The sequence below is a fragment of the Rhinoraja longicauda genome, unplaced genomic scaffold (genome assembly GCF_053455715.1).
Source record: "Rhinoraja longicauda isolate Sanriku21f unplaced genomic scaffold, sRhiLon1.1 Scf002047, whole genome shotgun sequence".
Taxonomy (NCBI): domain Eukaryota; kingdom Metazoa; phylum Chordata; class Chondrichthyes; order Rajiformes; family Arhynchobatidae; genus Rhinoraja; species Rhinoraja longicauda.
Window position 1 is genome coordinate 6,393 of NW_027603261.1, and position 11,682 is coordinate 18,074.

The 11,682-nt window shown below is 48.1% G+C and overlaps 1 protein-coding gene across 2 annotated transcripts; it reads right to left on the minus strand.

Moving 5' to 3' along the window:
• Window positions 1–268: 268 nt before the first annotated feature.
• Window positions 269–7,609, minus strand: LOC144591809 (interferon-induced very large GTPase 1-like). Of its 2 annotated transcripts, none has more exons than XM_078395830.1 (2): window positions 7,549–7,609; window positions 269–6,871 (listed from the first exon to the last, which is right to left on the minus strand). In XM_078395830.1, the coding sequence occupies exon 2, from the start codon at window positions 6,462–6,464 to the stop codon at window positions 303–305; it is 6,162 nt and encodes a 2,053-aa protein (XP_078251956.1). In that variant the 5' UTR covers window positions 6,465–6,871; window positions 7,549–7,609; the 3' UTR covers window positions 269–302. The 2 variants fall into 2 exon arrangements, with proteins under 2 accessions (XP_078251956.1, XP_078251957.1); XM_078395831.1 differs by having other exon boundaries at window positions 7,536–7,570.
• Between the last annotated feature and the right edge of the window lie 4,073 nt (window positions 7,610–11,682).

Genomic DNA, 11,682 nt, shown 5'->3' on the forward strand with positions numbered 1-11,682 from the left:
AAGACTCTGTGTGTCCACCCAATCTAATGCTCTCATGACTTTATACAGCATTATAAGATCACCCCTCATCCTCCTGCGCTCCAAGGAACAGAGTCCTAGCTTGTTCAACCTCTCCCCATAGCTCAGGTCCTCGAGTCCTGGCAACATTCTCGTAGAAGTGGTTGAAACTCTCTGCTCTGCTAATCATTTAATGAGTTATAATCAGATTTGAATTTTAATGTTGTGTGATTTTCTCTGCCATCTCCTTTACAGGGAAGCAGTTTGTCCATTTCTACCTCCGAGTGATGTCACGTAAAGGCACCTCACCAAGACTGAATGTCTGTGTTATAGGTCTTATTCAGATCTTCCCTCACCACATCCCAGCCAATGTTCCAGGCATCATCCATCTCTGCAGGTTTTGCTTTGTATTTTTCCGCAAACTGCTCATTGAAAAAGTAGAAAACCCTCTTCCAATAGGATGCTGCCTGTGCGGAAATCTCCCGCTGAATGGTCCAGGATTTGTAGTAATCATTGACAGTTTGGTAATCCTTGTAGGGTTTGTTTTCCCATTTTGTGTCGTTATTTCTAAACAATGCATTACCTGCGACTAAAGCTGTGCAGACATCAGTTACAAGACGTTCACTTTTTCTGAAGCGATACCCATTGAGTCCTTCAGGTCTGTGCTGCTTACAAGAATGCTGTGAATGTACTGGGGTCTCTGAGTCACAGAAAACCTCACAGAAAGGACATTTCTCAGTACAGCTGAATAACCCTTTGAACAGCTCTTCACTGGGTTTAATGGATAATTCTCCAATCTTTGCTTGGACATCCCAGCCTGTTACCTCATTGAGGAGTCTCTGCTCCACCTCTTCAATAGATGGCAGAACTGCCTCAGCCCATTTCTTGCCATCACCATCACCGTGAAACAGAACGAGGTTCATTTCATCTTTGGGCATTGAGATCCTGGTTTTTAACTTTTCAACAAACATGTCCAGGAAGCTCTGAACATTTCCAGCAAAGTTCTGCATCACCGCATGTTCAACAATCTTTTTAGCTTGCCCAGTGATCTGTGTAAGGATTCCTTTAGCCAGTTGGGTAAACGTGCTCTCCCCATCACGTTGTGTCATGCAGTGTTCAATAACCTGCCGATGGAGCCAGTCTTTGGCCAAATTCTCAAGGTCAGTGATATACCGGTGATAGTCATCAAATGTATCCCTTTGTTTCAAGTGCACCAGGAGGGCCACAGTGAAGTTGTTGCGGAGACTGTACTTTCTCTCAGAGTCATTTTGTTTCATATCATCCACAATGTTCACACTGAGAGCCTTGAGGGTGGCGTCTCTGAGAGCTGGCAAGAAACAAGATTGTGCAAACCGTTGTGCTTGTCTCTGGTTCTCATCCTGCTCTGTGTAAATGTCCATGAAGAGATCAAAGTATTGACCCTTCATGTTTCCCAGTCTTTGCCGCGGGTCATGTTTCTGGATGAACCTTGTCTGCATCTCTTGGAATCTTGGTACAGCGTAACCACACAGGTGAAGTTTAAACTCAGCCCTGAATTCCTCACTCATTGTGAAGTTTGGGTGTGAAATATTGTTAATTTTCTCCTCTATAATATTCAAAAGTTCAATACAATATTTATTGTCATAATCCATGTCCATTTTTGTGTTGTCACTGATCCATTGATGGCATTCATCCTCGAGGGACCGTGTTATCATTGCTGCCTGATTAACATCTGCTTGGTGCGAGGATATCCTGAATGTGTTTTTAGCATGTGTCATCCATGTCGTGTTGATGTGTTTCCCTTTAATTTGAAAGCACTGGGTTCCCTGTTTACTGAGAGATTTTCTTTCTAGCATTTTATTAATCACCCTTCCTTGAGCTGCTGTGTGGTGTCTGAGAAGATTTTCAATCTCCAGTTCAATGTTTCTTTCTCTGCAGGGCTGATAGTCCAGCTGTGACAGTGTGTCTTGCCACATCTTTCCAAAGGCAGTTTGCAGTTCCTTGTCACCCAACTCCTGATTTGACCCTTTACACTTTAATAAAAGCACCTTGACCTGTTGTTCGATCTTCTGGTGAAATTTATTCCAGATATCATCCACTTCCCGCAGTCCCACACGTCTGTTCACAGCATCCCTACATCTCTGCATTGAATCGTACTGAAGCCGTGTACATAAACTGGAGATGCTGAGCTTGAACTCCTCCCTGTATTTCTCCATCAGCTGCACGTTATCAGCCCCACTTTCAAACAGAGCTTTTAGTTTATCCAGAGTCTCACCCTCCCTTTTGTTAATCTCCCTCCTGATCTCACGTTCCAGTGTTTGGAGCAGTAGGTTGACGTCACCACTGGCATTGTTTACTCTGTTTTCAGCCTTATTTCCCCAGGAGTGTGTGTATTTGCGGAGCTCCCACTCCCAGCCCTTGTACATCACAGAGAGCTGGTTGTAAGCCTCTGCGAACAGACTGTTCTGGAAGCAGAAAATGAAATTCTCATGTTTCACCTGCTCCCAGAGCCCAGTCACCCATTTGGTGAAGTCTGGGATTGTGAAAGCTCCTTGTTCTGGTTTCCCTTTGAGTAAACATTGAATGAGACTGTTCTTCAGTTGGAAGACATGTTCACTGTAGCCAGTGTTGACGGCAGCCATTGGGGGCGTACCTTGCCACAGACCAGGGATGTACCAGTTGTCCTTGTCAGCATCGTAGTCCATCACATCATGGAACGTTACTCCCTCCAGCTTCTCCAGTTTTGCTGCAGCCTCTGTCATCTTATCCAGTTGTTCCAGGAGTTTCTGACGGCCTCTCAGATTCTGATCGTGTGCACTCACATCCCCAACATTCTGGTGGACAAATATACACTTTGGTCTTTTCCCCGTCTGCTTCATACGGAGTAAGGAATGAACGACAATCTGTAAAATATCTTTCATCTCTGCGATGTTTTCCATGCCTATGTTTACCAACGTTATGTTGCTTAATCCCACCACGAATGTTGCCAGCTCATTGTCGTGTTCATAGCTGTCTGTTAGTGTTGCAAGTTCTGGAGCTCTCAACCCCTCGGTGTCAATGACCAGGATGAAGTCACAGCCCAGCTCCTCTGCCAGGTTCCCTGTGACCTTCATCAGCTGCATGTAGGCCCCTCGAGTACATCTGCCGCTGCTCACAGCAAACCGCAAACAGAACATTGTATTGAGGAGCGTGGACTTGCCCGTGCTCTGAACTCCAATCACTGTCAGTACAAACACTCGGGAAGCACGTCCCACCTTCTCAGCCACTGCTTCCAGTACAGCAGTGATCCATGAAACAGGAACGTTGGAGACGTCTCCATCAATGAGCTCCAGTGGGAACCCATCCAGCAACAGTTCAGCAGCAACACCCGGTAACTGAAGCACATGTGGGTGGATCTGTGTTTGTTGCTTGATGTTGTGTTGTGTCACTGAGAGTTCATAAACCTGGCCCAGTTCCCTCATGAAATGCTCAAGTCCCAGGGAACTATCAGTCATCTTCTGATCCATGTCCTTCAACTCCTTGACCTTCTGCATTGAGTCTTTGCTCAGTTCTTTATAATCCCTGCGCAACCCTGCCATGATTTCCCTTGATTTACTGTCCAGCATCAGCTTCAGCCACTGCAAGGAAATGGCCCTGTCATCCCCACCAGGACCGGTGAGGTGGTCAATGAACATCTGCATCTCCTCCGACAGGCTCTGTCTGAGCTGAGTTTCCCGGATTCTTTTCTTCTCTTGGTCCAGCTCGTGGTTATACGTCTCTGTGGTTCTGTCCCCACGGAGTTTCATCCGACACTTCTCTTTCTCAACTTTAGACAGCCCTTGCCAGAGCTCTCCATGAAAGGGCAGCACTCTCTTTTTATACCCAGTGATGTCTGCTGGGTCAAGACTGCCCAGTATTTTGGTCAGGTCCTTGGCCCGTTGTATTTCAGGCTGATGTTCATCGACCTGAATCCCACTTTCCCTCGCAATGTCACCCATTTGTTCCAGACTCAGGAAGCTCTGGTCCCTGTCCCTCATTAGAATCACTTGTTTTATCTGAGAACGTAGTTCTTCCACAAGTTCGGCCTCGTTTACATTTGTCCGAACAATGCATTGTTGAGGTTGTAACTTCAGATCTTTGAACAGTTTCTTTACTTGCTCAGGGGTGATGTGCTTCTCACTGATGTAAGTGTTCACTATCAGAAAGAGTTTTGCCGGTGACTGTGCGAGAGAGGTGAGGAATTCTCTTTCCGTCTCACCGATAACGTCAATGAAAATAAAGAGAGCAGCAGAGACTTTTGCCAGAAACCGAGTGTGTCCGTGGTAAGTTTCAGCATCACCTCGGAGGTTGATGAATGCAGCAGCCTCCGGGAAAATGTCCGTGTTGCTCTTCCCAGAAGGTAGATACCAGCTGATCTCAGCCATCCCATCCGATATCCCACGGGGCACATTCCCACATTTCATCCCGGAGTGCAGGAAGATGTTCTGCTGCAGCTGGGTCTGGCTCAAGGTGAGATTGAGGACTCTGGATTTGGACACCGTGCACCTTCCAAGTCTGAGGAAGGAGACAGTTGGCACGGGTGCTGTCACGATGGGCATCTCCACAACGCGGCTGCTCCCTGGGGGAGATTGTGGGCACCACATTTTAACAATGGGCCTCATGGCCCAGAGGAGAAGGGTGGCACCAGGCCCTTCCATGGGTCCCCTCACCTTGTCCCTGGGGTAACTGTGCCCTTCTGGCAGCAGAAAGGGCAATGCAAGTTGGCACAGAGACATCTTCAGCATCAGTTCCTGTTTGAGAGAGTGGTCGGCACAGAGGAAAATGGCAGCAATGATATCCAGAGGGTTCATCCCAGAATCTCTGGTCCCTTGTGCAAGAAACAAATGGCTGAAATCGTCTACGTCATCGTTGTTGTCTTTTGAAGACTGAGCAGGGGGCCATTCAGGATTCCTCGCCAGTGAATTAGCTGAGAGGATCATTTGGAGAAATCTCCAAGGAAGATCTTCTGGTCGAGTTGGTTTGCTGTCGTCCAGTTTATCCCAGGATACCTCCCGCATGGACACCAGTGACAGTTTGTGAGGATAATGATCCTGTAAACCCAAATCCCTCACTAGTTGTGGAGGGCTCTGATTTTCAGCCTGGTTATTTCCAGCTGGTGCAACATCAATCATTCCCTCTGGGAGACCTGGTGAATGTCGGTGACATGGATCCTCTGGTTCCCTGCCGTCTCCAGGGTCGGCCTCTCTCTGTGGTTTGGACGTCAGGTCCTTGGCCCGTTGTATTTCAGGCTGATGTTCATCGACCTGAATCCCACTTTCCCTCGCAATGTCACCCATTTGTTCCAGACTCAGAAAGCTCTGGTCCCCGTCACTCATTAGAATTACTTGTTTTATCTGAGAACGTAGTTCTTCCACAAGTTTGGTCTCGTTTTCATTTGTCCGAACAATGCATTGTTGAGGTTGTAACTTCAGATCTTTGAACAATTTCTCTACCTGCTCAGGGGTGATGTGTTGCTGACTGATGTAAGCGTTCACTATCAGAAAGAGTTTTGCCGGTGACTGTGCGAGAGAGGTGAGGAATTCTCTTTCCTTCTCACCGATAACGTCAAAGAAAATAAAGAGAGCAGCAGAGACTTTTGCCAGAAACCGAGTGTGTCCCTGGTAAGTTTCAGCATCACCTCGGAGGTTGATGAATGCAGCAGCCTCTGGGAAAATGTCCGTGTTGCTCTTCCCAGAAGGTAAATACCAGCTGATCTCAGCCATCCCATCCGATATCCCACGAGGCACATTCCCACATTCCATCCCGGAGTGCAGGAAGATGTTCTGCTCCAGCTGGGTCTGGCTCAAGGTGAGATTGAGGACTCTGGATTTGGACACCGTGCACCTTCCAAGTCTGAGGAAGGAGACAGTTGGCACGGGTGCAGTCACGATGGGCATCTCCACAACGCGGCTGCTCCCTGTGGGAGATTGTGGGCACCACATTTTAACAATGGGCCTCATGGCCCAGAGGAGAAGGGTGGCACCAGGCCCTTCCATGGGTCCCCTCACCTTGTCCCTGGGGTAACTGTGCCCTTCCGGCAGCAGAAAGGGCAATGCAAGTTGGCACAGAGACATCTTCAGCATCAGTTCCTGTTGGAGAGAGTGGTCGGCACAGAGGAAAATGGCAGCAATGATATCCAGAGGGTTCATCCCAGAATCTCCTGGCCCTTTCACTTCAAAGAAATCACTGAAGTCTTCATCGTCATTGCTGTGACCGTCTGTGGACTGAGCAGGGGGCCATTCAGGATTCCTCACCAGTGAATTAGCTGAGAGGATCATTTGGAGATATTGCCAAGGAAGATCTTCTGGTCGAGTTGGTTTGCTGTCGTCCAGTTTATCCCAGGATACCTCCCGCATGGACACCAGTGACAGTTTGTGAGGATAATGATCCTGTAAACCCAAATCCCTCACTAGTTGTGGAGTGTTCAGGTTTCCAGACCAGCTATTTAAATTTGATAAAACACTCCCCATTCCCTCTGACTGGGTGAATGTACTTCCTGGGATCTGTAAGCTCTTTCCCAGAGAGGTGGTTCTTGTCTTGGAATTCTCAGGATGTCAGGGCTCCTGTCTTGTTTGTTGCACTTGGGTGAATCTTCACCAGTTGTACGATTCTGTCCCAGTATCTACCTTGAGGCCTGGGCTCCTATTCCACAATATCGCACGGTGCCTGGATACTGGCCCAGGATTTATCCAGTTGTCCAGTCCCCTGTCCAGGGATATTTCACAGAGCCCAGACTACCAAGTTGTGATGTGTTGGAGTGCTGGAGTTCCTATCCTGGGATCACAGGGCTGGTCACTTCTTTGGCTCTGACTGACGATCCTCTTGTTGTCCTGGCACCGTGTGTCAAGTACAGTCAGTGTGGGATCACCGTGGGTACCTGGAATTGGTCACTAGAATTATACCTGGCCTTGGAATTGGATTATTATTGTTACGTGTATTGAGATACAGTAAAAAACTCTGCATACAATCCAGTCAAATCATTCTATACATGATACAATGAAGCTTTACAAAAGTACAACGGGTAGCACAAAAAGAAATATACCAGTGTGGAATATAGTCTACCGGGTTACAGTTACAGAGAAAGTGCAGAGTAAAATGTGCAAGAACCTCAATGAGCTATTGCTGTTGGTTTATTATTGGTATTACTGTTGTTAGATTGTGAGACTGGGATTATCCCTTTATTTTATGGGAGGACCATTCAATAATCTGACAGCAGCAGGGAAGTAGTTGCTCCTGAATGTGCTAGTATGTGTCTTCATGCTTTTGTAGTGTCTGCCTGACGGAAGAGTGGGAAAAGAGGGAATGACCCTGGTATGAGTGGTCTTTGATGATGTTGGCTGTTTTCCTGAGGCAGCGTGAAGTGTTAATGTAGTCCATGGGGGAGGGGGGGGTTGTCTGATGGATTGGGCTACATCCACAACTCTGTAATATCTAGTGGTTTTAAGCAGATAAGTTTCTAAACCAAGTTGTAATGCATCTGGATAGAATGCTTTCTGCTGTGTGTCTTTATTAAGACCATAACTGAAGGATTGTGTACAAACCTGGTGCCCTTACCTAATGAAAGGTGCACTTTCAATAGAGGGAGTGCATTGAAGATTTTCCAGACAGTTTCCTGGGGTAAAATCAGAGAATCCGGGAAGTGCTCAGGGGTTCAGGCAGTGTCTATGGAGAGAGAAACAGAGACCAAGTTTCAGGTTTACACGGGTTTGTCACATGAGGAGAAATAGAGTAAAGCTGGCCTCTATTCTTGGTGTTCAAAAGACAGCGATTTTGCAGAAACATGTGAAATTCTACCAGGCTTGGTAGACTGGACACAGGGAGGAGGTTTCTCCTGGCTGTGGTATCCAGGGCCAGGGGCACAATCTCAGAGTAAGGGTGGGCTATAAATGACCAAGGTGAGGAGAAACCTCTTCATCTGGAGGCTGGTGGATCTTCAGAGTTCTCGACCCCAGAGTTCTCTGGAGACTCAGTCACTGAGTTCATTCAAAACAGTGTAGGAACGAACTGCAGATGCTGTTTCAAATCGAAGATAGTTACAAAATGCTGGAGTAACTCAGCGGGCAGGCAGCATCTCTGGAGAGAAGGAATGGGTGATGTTTGGGGTCGAGACCCTTCTTCAGACTGATGTCAGGGGAGTGGGCGGTACAGAGATAGGATGTAGTCAGAGACAGTAAGACTGGTGGGCTCTCTGGAAAGGGGGAGGGGATAGAGAGAGGGAAAGCAAGGGCTACTTGAAGTTAGAGAATTCAATGTTCATAGCGCTGGGATGTAAGCTCACTCTGACAATGGAGGATGCCCAGGACAGAAAGGTAAGTGTGGGAATGGGAGGGGAAGTTAGAGTGTTGAGCAACCGGGAGATCAGGGAGGTTTAGGTGGACTGGGCAGAGGTGTTCAGCGAAACGATCGCCGAGCCTGCGCTTTGTCTCGCCGATATACAGGAGTCCACATCTGGAACAGGGGAAACAGTAAATGGTGTCAAGTTAGGAAGAGGGGATGTAATGGTGTCAAGTTAGGAAGAGGGGATGTTCAACGAGATCTGGGTGTCCTATTGCATCAGTCACTGAAAGGAAGCATGCAGGTACAGCAGGCAGTGAAGAAAGCCAATGGAATGTTGGCCTTCATAACAAGAGGAGTTGAGTATAGGAGCAAAGAGGTCCTTCTACAGTTGTATCGGGTCCTGGTGAGACCGCACCTGGAGTACTGTGTGCCGTTTTGGTCTCCAAATTTGAGGAAGGATATTCTTGCTATTGAGGGCGTGCAGCGTAGGTTCACTAGGTTAATTCCCGGAATGGCGGGACTGTCGTATGTTGAAAGGCTGGAGCTTGTATACACTGGAATTATGAAGGATGAGGGGGGATCTTATTGAAACATATAAGATAATTAGGGGATTGGACACATTAGAGCCAGGAAACATGTTCCCAATGTTGGGGGAGTCCAGGACAAGTGGCCACAGTTTAAGAATAAGGTGTAGGCCATTTAGAACGGAGATGAGGAAAATCTTTTTCAGTCAGAGTGTTGTAAATCTGTGGAATTCTCTGCCTCAGAAGGCAGTGGAGGCCAATTCTTTGGATGCTTTCAAGAGAGAGCTAGATAGAGCTCTTAAAGATAGCGGAGTCAGGGGGTATGGGGAGAAGGCAGCAACGGGGTACTGATTGAGAATGATCAGCCATGAACACATTGAATGGTGGTGCTGACTCGAAGGGCCGAATGGCCTATTCCTGCACCTATTGTCTTTTGTCTATTGTCTAAGTTGGAGAAGTCAATGTTCATACCGCTGGGGTGTAAACTACCCAAGCAAAATATGAGGTGCTGTCCCCCAATTTGTTCTGAACCTCACTCTGACAACGGAGGAGGCCCAGGACAGAAAGGTCACATTGGGAATGGGACAGATGCAGTGTAATGTAGATAAATGTGAGGTTATCCACTTTGGCGGCAAAAATAAGGAGGCAGATTATTATCTCAATGGTGTTAGGTTAGGTAAGTGGGGACTGCAGCGAGACTTGGGTGTCCTTGTACACCAGTCACTGAAAGTAAACGTGCAGGTACAGCAGGCAGTGAAGAAATCTAATGGCATGTTGGCCATCATAACAAGAGGATTTGAGTACAGGAGTATAGGGCCTTGGTAAGACCCCATCTGGAGTATTGTGTGCAGTTTTGGTCTCCTAATTTGAGGAAGGACATCCTTGCTATTGAGGCAGTGCAGCGTAGGTTCACCAGGTTAATCCCTGGGATGGAGGGACTGTCATATGTAATTTAGTGACTGATATAAGCAAGACTTGCACAAGGGGTGCAGCCCTGTTGAGGGAAGTGCCCTGTGAGAAAAGTGCGAGTCTTTGGCTTCGAGTCTTCGGCGAGGAGGCTGAGGTGAGGAGATTACGCTTGTTTTTGAGCCTGAATTGTTTTTTGACAGTAAAGTAATGGCGGATAAGTTGGTGCAGTGTGTTTCCTGCTGGAGCTTCTGGGAGCTACACCTGCAAGAACTGTGTCCAGGTGCAGCTCCTGAATAGACGTGTGGCGGAGTTGGAAAAGCAGCTGCATGACCTCAAGGCCAAGTCAAGTCAAGTCAAATTTATTTGTCACATACACATACTCGATGTGCAGTGAAATGAAAGTGGCAATGCCTGCGGGTTGTGCACAAAAAGAATTACAGTTACAGCATATAAATAAAGTTAATAAGTTACTAAACATAGCACAAAAAGTGTCGACAAAAATTTAGTCTCTGGGGTTATCAAAGTTGACAGTCCTGATGGCCTGTGGGAAGAAGCTCCGTCTCATCCTCTCCGTTTTCACAGCGTGACAGCGGAGGCGTTTGCCTGACCGTAGCATCTGGAACAGTCCGTTACTGGGGTGGCAGGGGTCCCTCATGATCTTGCTTGCTCTGGATCTGCACCTCCTGATGTATAGGTCCTGCAGGGGGACGAGTGTAGTTCCCATGGTGCGTTCTGCCGAACGCACTACTCTCTGCAGGGCCATCCTGTCCTGGGCAGAGCTGTTCCCAAACCAGACTGTAATGTTGCCGGACAGGATGCTCTCTACAGCCCCAGAGTAGAAGCAATGAAGGATCCTCAGCGACACTCTGAATTTCCTCAGTTGTCTAAGGTGGTAAAGGCGCTGCTTAGCCTTACCCACCAGTGCGGCAATGTGCGTTGCCCACGTCAGATCCTCTGCGATGCGGACTCCCAAGTATTTGAAACTGCTCACCCTATCCACAATAGACCCATTTATCTCCAGTGGCGTGTACGTCCTTGGATGTTTAGCCCTTCTGAAGTCCACAATCAGCTCCTTTGTTTTAGTGACATTCAAGAGGAGGCTATTGTCCTGACACCAGAGTGCCAGATCAGCCACCTCCTCCCGGTAGGCCTTCTCATCGTTGTTGGAGATCCGGCCCACCACCAGTGTCATCAGCAAACTTGATGATGGAGTTTGAGCTGAACCTGACCCTACAGTCACGTGTGTACAGGGAGTACAGTAGGGGGCTAAGGACGCAGCCCTGGGGGGATCCTATGTTCAGGGTGAGGGAGCTAGATGTGTGTTCCCCCATCCTGACCACTTGGGGCCTGGCAGTGAGAAAGTCCAGGACCCAGGCACACAGAGGGGTGCTAAGCCCCAGTTCCAGCAGCTTTTCAACCAGTCTGCTGGGGACTATTGTGTTGAATGCTGAACTAAAGTCAATGAACAGCATCCTCACATAGCCCCCCTGGCTGTCCAGATGAGAGAGAGCGGTGTGTAGAACCTGGGAGACCGCATCATCCGTGGACCTGTTCGGACGGTATGCGAACTGTAGTGGGTCCATGTTGCGAGGAAGGAGGGCGCAGATGTGCTTCTTGACTAGCCTCTCCAAGCATTTCATGACAACCGAGGTGAGGGCCACCGGTCGGTAGTCATTTAAACACGCTGGAGAGGCATTCTTTGGCACCGGTACAATGATGGATCTTTTAAAGCATGCAGGGACCACGGACTTTGCCAAGGAGAGGTTGAATATTGTGGTGAGCACTGGAGCAAGCTGAGTAGCACAAGACTTTAGTACTCGCCCAGATATACCATCTGGGCCTCCAGCTTTCCTCGTGTTCACACGCGTCAGAGCCCACCTCACCTCATGCTCGGACACCGAGAATGTGTGCACATCACCGGCGGTGGATCCCCATCAGCGAATGCGAGTTTCCTGGACAGGTCCTACTGCGAGGCTGT

Bases quoted from the DNA above. Each gene is read 5' to 3' on its own strand.
- LOC144591809 (XM_078395830.1), bottom strand. From the start codon at position 6,464: ATGGGGAGTGTTTTATCAAATTTAAATAGCTGGTCTGGAAACCTGAAC.